The sequence below is a fragment of the Dipteris shenzhenensis genome, chromosome 5 (genome assembly GCF_047967505.1).
Source record: "Dipteris shenzhenensis isolate YYH24624 ecotype China chromosome 5, Dip_SZ_1.0, whole genome shotgun sequence".
NCBI classification, from domain to species: domain Eukaryota; kingdom Viridiplantae; phylum Streptophyta; class Polypodiopsida; order Gleicheniales; family Dipteridaceae; genus Dipteris; species Dipteris shenzhenensis.
Window position 1 is genome coordinate 4827355 of NC_141600.1, and position 11349 is coordinate 4838703.

General features: G+C 44.2%; 1 protein-coding gene and 1 pseudogene across 1 annotated transcript; both read right to left on the bottom strand.

Moving 5' to 3' along the window:
- Positions 1 to 3952: 3952 nt before the first annotated feature.
- On the bottom strand, positions 3953 to 4920 carry LOC147901537 (uncharacterized; annotated as a pseudogene).
- A 2712-nt stretch (positions 4921 to 7632) lies between these two features.
- LOC147901538 (pentatricopeptide repeat-containing protein At5g27110-like) lies at positions 7633 to 11025 on the bottom strand. Its single transcript, XM_087375165.1, has one exon. The coding sequence runs from the start codon at positions 11023 to 11025 to the stop codon at positions 7633 to 7635; it is 3393 nt and encodes a 1130-aa protein (XP_087231291.1).
- Positions 11026 to 11349: the final 324 nt, after the last annotated feature.

The window sequence follows — 11349 nt, forward strand, 5'->3', positions numbered from 1 at the left end:
TTTACTTCGAGCTTATGTCCATGACCAACCTAGAAGGTGGCCAGAGTTCTTACCCATGTTAGAGTTTGCTTATAATAACACTGTACATACTTCCACCAAGAAAGCCCCATTTGAAATCATCTATGGGCAATGTTTACCCACTCCAATAACACACTTGGGGGAGCGAATTTTTGCTGCTGACCAGTTTGCTGAGGATATGTCACAGGTTATTGAGCAGGTAAAAGAACATATTAAGAAGGCCCAGGTTCAACAATCCAAGGCAGCCAATAAAAAAAGAAAAGAAGTTTATTACAAGGAGGATGATTGGGTTTTATTGAAGATTGATAAAAGAAGAATCAAGTCAGTGAGAGGAAGTACCAAACATGTCAAGCTAGCACCGAAGTTTTATGGTCCATTTCAGATTTCAGTAGCTTTATATCCAGAAGAAGGATCCAGAGCGTATGAGCTGAAGTTACCAGCCCACTGGCGTATGAAGAACATCTTTCATGTGAGCAATTTGAAGAGATACCGTGGCGATACTTCTGCGTTTTTGGATACTCAGCAGCAAGAAGAACCTGAACTTGAAGATGGGACTGAAGTTCTTACTCCGAAACAGATCTCATAGAAGAGTACTCGTGGAAAGAAGAGATATATGTATTTACTGAAGTTTAAAAACCAGCCAGCTAGTGATGCACAATGGATGGAAGAAGAGTTCTTTACAGATTTTCCACAGATACTCACAGATTACAAAGAGGCGAGATTATTTAGTTAATTAATAGTCATTAGAACTTTATTATTATTAGGCGCCAATTTGATGGTGCGGTTATATGTTTGTATTTATGATCGATCAAGCGGTGTAAATAGTACTGCCAAAACTATGTAACATTGGCCAATGATTAGTAATAAAGATGTGCACACACGTGTCTAGGTCCTAGGGGCAATAGGAAAGGGAAAGGGTGCATTAGAGTGCATTGAATGGTAGGTGCATGGGTCATAGGCTAAGGGTAGGTGTAAATGGGAAGATGGAACTTGAGTGATCTCAAGGGACATTAATGAAAGGGTATCACCCTTTCATTGTGAATCTCACGTAGCATTCTTTCTACCACGTTGCATTCATCTTTCATCTCTCTCCCACCTTGCATGTAGGTCGAAAAAGAAACAAGTACTCTCACGAGGGCGCTCTTCCCCATTGGAGGGCCAATCGGCATTCAAATTCTGCATGCATTGCACACATTTGCATTTTCGAAAAGTGTGGATTTTCACACAACCATTTTCATACGTTGACTACAACCATCCTAGTCAGTCAAAAAGGAGTGGATCTTCGAAGTTGCTATATAAATTTGTGCAGCTCGAGAGGGGCTTGGCTACAGCCTTAGGGCTCTATGGGGGGATGTGTTGGATGGTGCATGTCTCATCTCCCCCTCATGCAAGACCTTGGCTCATTCTGATAGGCTAGTGGATGCAGTTCTTAAGTCTGCTACCGTAGCTTTGCAGCCTTGGCACATGTTGCACCAAAGGCAGTGTGTATGGCTTCTTGAAACATAGTCACACACTCTTGCCTAGTATGTTGCACTAGCATAGCAAGCATGGGCACCCTCATGCAAAGTATGAGGAGCTGATTTTTTTCTATTCTCGGACGGTTATGTGGTATGCATGCAGGACATACTTGATCCCAACTTTGGTGAAGTGGATCCACATAGATGGTGATCATTTGTTTTATTGTCTTTGTTTGAGGATGATAGAGTAAAGCGAATGCGTGTTTGATTCTTATGGTTGGGATGGTAGATTTTGTGAATCTTAATTCTCGACGGTTTTGGAAGAGATGGTCAGACCAATGAAACTGGTATGAAAAGCGATGTATGCTTTGCAATTTAAAGCCCAGGTTGAAGTAAATATATTGATATTGTGAAATGTTCAGGTTTCGTGTAAATGGCTTCTGTCCCAAAACAAGCTAGCCTCCTCTGTATATAGTTAAGATTAGTTACAACTGTTTCCACGTGTCACCACGCCACGTGTCATGCCACGTGTCAATACCCCTCACACCTCCCCCTTCAACTAAAAATCCTAACAAATGGTTTTATGCGGCATACATGAGCACAAGAGCGAGCGCCGTTAGAGATTCGTTGCAGTTTGTAAGTGTAGCGTTAGAGTTGCTTTATGATTTTATATGGGTCGATCCAATTGTGCATTAAGCTTTCGGACAACCCCTTTTTGTGCACAGGGTAGTAGACGGAAACTAAGGGCCTTAGCACATGGATGGGGCTAGGATGGGAATCTTTTTGTCATCATTACTCCCATCCTATACCAAGTGGTCTAGGATGGATTTAGAATGGGAGTAGACCATGGCCTCTAGACCCTGGCAGCCAGCCAGAATGGGTTCCCCTTTTTTAGGGATTCAAAAACATGCAAGGATGACATGTATCCTTGTCCCGTAAAACTGTTCCCAAACCTTCATTAGAAGCATCAGTTCTTAAAAGAAAGGGTTTTTGAAACTTGTGATATTTGAGAACAGCCGTAATTGTATATCAACACTTTCAACTTATTATATGCTGCAGCGCATTCAGTTGTCCAAACAAATGTTGTATTCTTTTTTAAGAGATGACGAAGAGGATGAGTGACCTGCCCATACTGAGGTAGAAACCTTGATATTGCATCTATCATGCCCAAAGAATCGTTGAAGTTGCTTGAAGTTCTGAGGTGCAGGATAGTGAGTTATTACTTGAATTTTTACGGGATCCATCTCAATACCAGCGGAAGAAATAATGAATCCAAGAAATTTAACTGTAGTGCAAGCCCATTTGCATTTTTTCAATTGAAACTTGAGATTGTATTTGTGTAGGCGTCGAAGAACTTCTTCCAAAACTTTGAGGTGCTCCTCCCAGGTGGCGATATGAATCAGAATGTTGTCAAGATAGACAACCAAAATTACTTTTTTCTGAATGAGATCAAAGAAGATGTGACCAGCCGTACGTTAAAACGTGCTCGGTGCATCCGATAAACCAAATGGCATGACCTCGAATTGATAAAGCCCTGATGGGGTCCGGAATGCTGTTTTCTCTGCATCTTGTGGATTGATGGGAATTTGCCAATAGCCAGCAGCCAAGTCAAGAGAGATGAAATATGTTGAAGCGCCCAATCGATCCAGCAAGTCGTCCATATGAGGTGAAGGATAAACATCATGAATAGTTACTTCATTAAGTGGACGATAATCAATACAAAACCTGAGCTCTCCATTAGCTTTTTTGGTGAGATGGGTTTCAGCAGCCCAAGGACTTTTAGAAGGTCGAATGACTTTCTTATCGAGCATTTCTTTTACTACTTTGTTGATGCAAGCTATCTACTTTGGTGATCGCCTGCGAATCGCCATTTTGATTGGGTGTACCTCTTTTGTGTGGATGGAATGATAAATAGGAGCAGTGGTTGTAGTCGGTTGATGTGGATCAGAAATGAATGATGGGAACTGAGAGAGTAAGCGTCGAACTTCTTGAACTCTAGTTGTGATGGGTATTTGTAGAAGAGACTGGGAGCAAGAGATTTCTGAATAGGATCCCCATCGTGACCAGGGAACGACAGTTTTGCCATGAAGAATCATATTATGATTTTTAAAATCTAAAACTGCATCTTTTTTGGCCAGCCAATCACACCCCAAAGTGAGAGGGAACAGCTCCTTTGGTAACAAGTAGACAAGATGCGAAAATTTTTGATTACCGAAATTGAATTGAGGATCGACCAGGGTTGTTGAACTATAGAGCGTCTGATGATCTCCGAAAAGGACTTGTACTGCTGGACCGTGAGTGGTAGCAAAAGAGAACTTGTGTTGTAATTCGGGACTGATGGAAGATATTGAACTTCCAGTATCAATGAGCACATTAAACCGGAAAGCATTGTGGACGGTGGAAATTACACAAACATGTCGGACTATGGACGGTGGAGGCTTGAACGTGCGGTTGGTGAGCCTCAAAGAGCCAACCACTCAAACGTTTCCCGGCAATTCTGCCAAAGAAGCGGTCGCATCTACTTGAGTCGCGTCGATTTGGGCATGTTGTATCACAGATCCACTATCTCTGGGAGATCGACAGTGTTTGGCTACCTGACCATACCGGTTACAGTTGAAGCAGCGTGGACGTCCGCGTTCATCACGATCTGGTAACCTCTTCCGGAAATTAGTGCGTTTGTTGTTTTGGACGTTCTGGACATCAATGTCCATTGGCACTGCTGAGTCATTAACTGATTTTCGCTTTTCCCAGAAAGAAGATGACTGTGATCCCTTGAATGTGTCACTGGCAATGCATGATTCAATACGTTGTGCGATCTGTACCGCTTCGTAGAAAGTTTTGGGGCCTTGATCTCGTGTACGTCGAGAGATATCATGACGAAGTCTGGGCCAAAGGAAGAACAATTTCATGTCTTCTGACATCGGGGAATCGCACGAAGAAGAAGTTGATTTAGCTTAACCACAAACTGAGCCACAGGTTCGTGATCCTTCTGTCAGTGTTCTTGCAATTGTTGCAAAGCAGTCTGAGTGACATCGGCGTGAGCAAAATTCTGGAGCAGTTGATGTTTTAGACTGGGCCAATGCTGTTTGATTGAGTCATGTTGTTGGATAAACCAAGTAGCAGCAGTACCTTCTAGCACGGTGCGCAGCTTGAGAGCCTTTCATTCATCCGGCCAACTGTGATAATCGGCGATATTTTCAAAATGATCGATCCAAGCCATCACGTCCTCCGTTGGTAGTCCGTTGAAAGACTTGGGTCGGATTTTGTTGTCTTTGGACGGTGCATGGGGAGCGGAATTGTGGTAGGAGGCCAGAAGGGACATGAGAGCTTGATTCGTTTGGGAAAGTTGTGTCATCAACGTGAAGACGGGATCTGGAGGCGGCTGTGGTTCTTCCATACGTTGCTCATGAACGAAATGGTGTTCTGGAGAAGCTGGGAACGACATGACGACGACGGCGTCTCCACCAAGAAGACGTGAAATGCTCAGGTCTCGTGTAAACGGCTTCTGGCCCAAACAGGCCAGCCTCCTCTGTATATAGTTGGGATTAGTTACAACCGTTTCCACGTGTCACCATGCCACGTGTCAGCACCCCTCACAATATCCAACTTGTAATCTGGGCTCGCTAATGATCTTTAAATCGTCGTGAGCTTTGGCACATTTAAGTGATGAAAAACTGCACTCGTGTTCCTTAAAGTATTCTTTTAAATTCCAGTTCTGCTTTTATTTAGTTCGGGCATGTTCCCTCGACCCGCTGAATGGAGACTGGTAAAAGCATTCGCAACCTTGCATGTACATGCTTGTTGTGTGTAAGAGCTTCACGTTGTCCTGGTAGTATGTCACAAGGTCTAACCCTTTCTTTGTTGTGATGTTTTTAAACCCTGGTAGAGCTATTACATTTGACGGGTGAACATGGGTTTCTTGCAAACATAGGATTCTGGCGTTCATGATGTTCGCAGAATGTAGGAAATCCTATGTGTGGCAAGGCAAGGACCTTGCGTTTAGGCTCTGTATTGAGTTTTTTGTTGTGTTTTCAGTTTTGCGAAGATGGTTTGGTCAAAAGACCACAAATGTGCTGTTCACAAGCGTTATATTCTTCTAGAACCAGTGGGTCGACTTTTATGTTTTTTTTTCCAATCCTATGAAGAAGGTTAAAATTAGCTGGGTTGATGAAGCTATGTAAACAATCCCACGCGTCTTTATATTGGAGGGTTCAAACACAACTACATCCATGGTCAGACCTTGCGATCAGTGTATAGTTCTGGCTGCTGCAGGTTGTATACGGAATTGTGCTCTGTAAGTAGTGTGACGTTTTACAGAGCTGTTGAAGTTCGAGCAGATGAAGAGCGACCCTTTACCTAGCGATGGAACCTCCATGGACGTTCACAAATAGGGGGAGTAGAGCGCCGCCACCATGAATCTAGGTAATTGCTTCAAAAGCTGCTTACAATGGAATTGATATAATTGTTGCATTGTCTTCACCTTACTGAAGCTGTCGTGTTCTTGTAAAGGACCAATGCTTAGGTTTGTTTTGTCATTATTTTCTTGCAGAATTAACAAAATACATGATGTGATGTAATTTTCCTATGCAGCTTAGTACTGTCAAGACTTACAGTGGAGAATTCAAGAGCAGGTTTATGTTTTGGACTCTTATTTCCCAGCTGCTGTCTCTAGATAATACTACATTCCTTAATGTAGCTCCATTCAGCCAACCGAACTATGACTTGGATGTCCTCCAAATAATTTTGTTGGCCTACCATGAGGAGTAAGTATTGTGACAGATCACAACTATATGCATATACTGTGTTTTCCAATTCTCATCGTCAAAGATTGTTTTGTAGTGGGCACTAGAGTTTGCTCGCATTGGATATCCAAAGTAGGCGTTGTTACCTAGCAAACTCGACGCAAGGTGACCATGGCAACGCATCATTATAATGTGTTGTGGGATATATGAGAGAGAGAGAGAGAGAGAGAGAGAGAGAGAGAGGACTATAAATCGGCATGCAGATCGATAAGAAAACTTTTAAGTGCTTTAGAGTGCGTCACCTAGGAGACGGATGTTTGTGAGAACATCACGACAATATGAGGCGTTGTTTGCTCGCATTGGATATCCAAAGTAGGCGTTGTTACCTAGCAAACTCGACGCAAGGTGACCATGGCAACATATCATTGTAAGTCCAAATAATGTGTTGTGGGATATATGTGAGAGAGAGAGAGAGAGATAGAGAGAGACGACTATAAATCAGCATGCAGATCGATAAGAAAACTTTGAAGTGCTTTAGAGTGTGTCACCTAGGAGACGGACGTTTCTGAGAACATCACAACAATATGAGTTAAATGTCCACTTAAACAAGATGACTTCAGATGTGTGGCAAGAGAATGGCCGAATTGTTGTTGCACTTAATTTTTTATTTGCCCATGCAACATGTATCTATCAAGTGTTTTTAATGATGTATATAACTTTCATTTCTTATTATATAAGCTCTTACTTTTTATTTTGCATTTCGTGTAGCTTCCACGATTAAGTTGCTACACTGAACTAGATGTGGAGCTGTTCCGAGAACAATGCATTGATGATATCATCAACAAAGCCCAGTTTCACCCAACTGATGCCCCTTCTAATTGGGTACCCCCTCCTCCATGAGTGTAGAGACCACCACATGACCCATTCAATTTCGAAAGGGAATTCGGTGAAAATTTTGTATACGTACCTCGTGAGTAGTCTCCACCGACCATATGTTTAGGAGGATTGGCATTGTACAATATTTCTCAATGTAAATTCATTCTTTACACTTCTTAATGTAATTACAGTTGTTTTGTATAAATATATTTACACGCACGTCCCATTGTACAAATTTGAGAACCAAAAAGTTGAGGCCTTGCTAAGAATCAAGGCCTGCTGTCTAAAGTTGGCCTACATAATAATTATGACATCTGCCACAGGTATATGGTTCATACCCTTTTCAAAAGCAACCTATACAGTGCCAAGTTTGAGGGTACTCAAATAAATTTGGGAAGAGGCACATACAGACTTGGACACTAGGCTAGGTCTTCCAATTTTTTTTTCATTAGTCTGCTTCAAATTTTCTTTTAGCAGTGGCATTATCGCAATTGGATTGATCATTAGCAGCACAACATGTATGTGCACGTTGACCTAGATCAAGTCAGATTCATAAGGTACTCTTTCTCATACACCGAAACATTTCTATTACTACATTGCTTGATAAGTTTATTCATATGATTTGCATTTTCCCCACAAGATGTCGTTTTTAAGGCACCTAGCAAACCTGGAAGCAATGCCCTTGTGTCAGGCACACTAACAGCATCCTTTATGCACAAGGTCAACGTCTGTAACTTGGCAAGTATATCATCCTGTTGAGAATCTGATGTGTCTTTAACAACTAAGTCATGCACCAGGTCATTCACCTCAATACAAAGATTACCTTGTACTTTCTTAACACCCTTATTTATCATTGCCTTCAATACATTGGACCTACCCAAGTTAGCATGAACATTTGCTAGCAATACATATGGTGCGGCATTCCTTGGATCTAACACTAAAACACAGTTTGCAGCACGCATGGCCCGTTCCAAATCACTGTGAACTCTGCATGATGAAAGCAAGATCAACCATGCTGGAGAACTATTATGTTCAAAAGGCATGCTGAAGATCAGGTCCTCTGCCTCTTCCAATAGTCCTGCTCGTCCAAGGAGATCAACCATGCACTCATGATGCTCCACAGAAGGGGTTATGCCATGGTCTCTATTCATAGAGACAAAGTATTGCCTCCCATCAGCAACTAGACCTGCATGACTGCATGCAGTGAGAATGCATAGGAAAGTGACCTTGTCTGGGTTTAAGCCTTCTTCTTGCATTTGACAGAACAGTTGTTGGGTCTCCCTGCCAAGACCATTCTGGGCGCACGCTGCCATCATGGTGTTCCAGGACACCACATCTCGTAGTGGCATCTCTGTAAACACATCCCTTGCATCATCTAAGCTCCCACACTTTCCATACATATTGATGAGGGTATTGCCCATGACAACATCCGACTCCCATCCATTGCCAGAAACAGTCGCATGCATACCTTGACCTTCTTCTAGGGCTGTCAAACTGACACAGGCATCCAGAACACAGATGAAGGTGATCTTGTCTGGCTTGATGCCTTCTGCCTGCATTTGATCAAACAAAAGTAGGACCTCCTTGCTGTGATCATTCTGGGCACAGGCTGTGATCATGGCATTCCACGAGACAACATTCCGGACTGGCATCTCTGCAAATACAGCTCTTGCATCATCTAGGCTCCCACATTTGCCATGCATACTGATGAGGGCTGTCCCAACGACCACATCCAACTCCCATGCATTCCCTGAAACAATAGCATGCATCTGTCGACCCTCGTCAAGGCCTGCTACAATGGCACACCCCTCCAAAACGCAGACGATGCTGATCTTGTCTGGCTCAAAACCTTCTGCCTGCATTTCGCCAAACAATTGTAAAGCCTCCTTACAGCGCCCGTTCCAGGCACACACAGACATCATGGTATTCCAGGACACGACATTATGCACTGGCATCCCTGTAAACAAAGCCCTGACATCATCAAGACTCCCACACTTGCCGTAAAATTTGACCAAGGTATTCCCAACAACCACATCCAACTCCCATCCCTTGTAAGCAAGGGCAGCATGAATCTGTTGACCCTTTTCAAGGGCTGCCACACTGGCACAAGCATCCATAACGCAGACGAAAGTGGCCTTGTCAGGCTCAACACCTTCAGTATGCATATTACCAAACAAGTGCAGGACCTCCTCGTTGTGTCCATTCGGGGCACATGCTGACATCATGGCATTCCAAAACACCACATCCCGCAGTGGCATCTCTGCAAACACAGCCCTTGCATCATCCAGGCTCTCACACTTCCCGTACATATTGACAATTGCTGTCCCTACAACAACATCCAACTCCCATCCATTGCCAGCAACAATATCATGCATCTGTCGACCCTCATCTAGGGCTACTGTACTGGCACACGCATCAAAAACACAGACGAAGGTGATCTTGTCAGGCTCACAACCATCTGCCTGCATTTCACCAAACAGGTGTAGGACTTCCACACCATGCCCATTCTGAGCACATGCTCCCATCATTGCATTCCAGGAGACCACATCTGAAAATGGCATCTCTGCAAACACTGAGCTTGCATCATCCAGGCTCCTGCACTTGCCATACATATTGACGAGGGCTGTCCCCACCACAACATCGAACTCCCATCCATTGTGAACAGCTGTATCATGCATCTGTCGACCTTCCTCCAGCGCTGCCATACTAGCACACACATCCAGAACACAGATGGAGGTGACCTTGTCTGGCTCAAAGCCTTCTGTCTTCATTTGACCATACAGTTGTAGGGCATGCATGCCATACCCGTTCTGGGCACATGCTGCCATCATGGCATTCCAGGAGACCACATTCCGCAGTGGCATCTCAGCAAACACAGCCCTTGCATCGTCCCAGCTGCCATACTTGCCATACATGTTGACAAGGGCTGTCCCGACTACAAGATCCGAGTCCCATCCATTTCCAGAAACAGTAGCATGCATCTCTTGACCCTCTTTAATGCCTGCCACAGCAACACCCACATCTAAAACGCAGATAAAAGTTATCTTGTCTCGCTCAAACCCTTCTGCCTGTATCTGGCCAAACAGTTGTAGGGCCTCCTTCCCATGCCTGTTCTGGGCACATGCTCCTATCATAGCATTCCAAGAGACCACATCGCGCAGTGGCATTTCTGTGAAAACGGCCCTCGCATCATCCAGGCTCCTGCACTTCCCATACATATTGATGAGGGTATTCCCTACAACAACATCTGACTCAAATTCCTTGCCAGCAAGAGTAGCATGCATTTGTCGACCCTCTTCAAGGGCTGTCACACTAGCACACGCATCTAAAAGGCAGATGAAGGTGATCCTGTCTGGCTCAAAGCCTTCTTCTTGCATTCGTCCAAACAATTGTAGGGCCTCGTTGCCGTGACCGTGCTGGGCACAAGCACCGATCATAATTGTCCAGGAGTACAAATTCCGACAGATTTTTCTGTCAAACACCGCGCGTGCACGTCCGAGGCTCCCACACTTGCTGTACATTTGGACGAGAAGATTACTCAGATATATGTTGCCTGCATGTCCACGCCTGGTCAAGTGCTCATGCACACGTTCACCGTCACACAGGGCCTTCGCTTTGATGCAACGCCTTAAAAGCGAGGCATAGGCAGCAACGTTCGTTTCTGAGCCCAGCTTACCAAGAATCGCCTCATTCAAGCTTTCAGGATAGCAGTCTTCATTTCTCGCAAACCCATTATAGCAAGTCCTTCCTAGCTCGCCTAGCAATTCTGCAGAGAACGTAGCCAAGTTGGGATCCAGCTTATCGCTAGTCCGAGTGCAACTTACTGACTTGTTTGGTTGCCTTCTCTCCAAGGATAGCGGCTCGATGGAAAGACGAGGTTCATCCGGTGCAAATGATGGAGGAGGAGGAATCCAGCAGAGGAATACAGCCATAGATTTCAGGTTAGTGACGCATTTCCCCCTCGTGGAAACAGGCCCCTAGTCCAGGAGATGTCACAAGGAACGACCGTACACAGCAAGAAACAGTATTGTCGCGCGAACGGTCAGTGGCGAAAGCAGGAGAATGAGAGCGATAGATTACGTACAGCAACAAAGAAGAGCAAGAAAGGAGAAGGTTGCAAAGTGAACAGCCATCTCCTCGCTAATATATTTTCATTGTGTTTTGGATGAACGAACAAGGTCTACGTAGATGTGCCAGAGAACTTGTTCTACGTAGATGTGCCAGAGAAGAGCGTTGCTTGCTTGCACACAACCCAC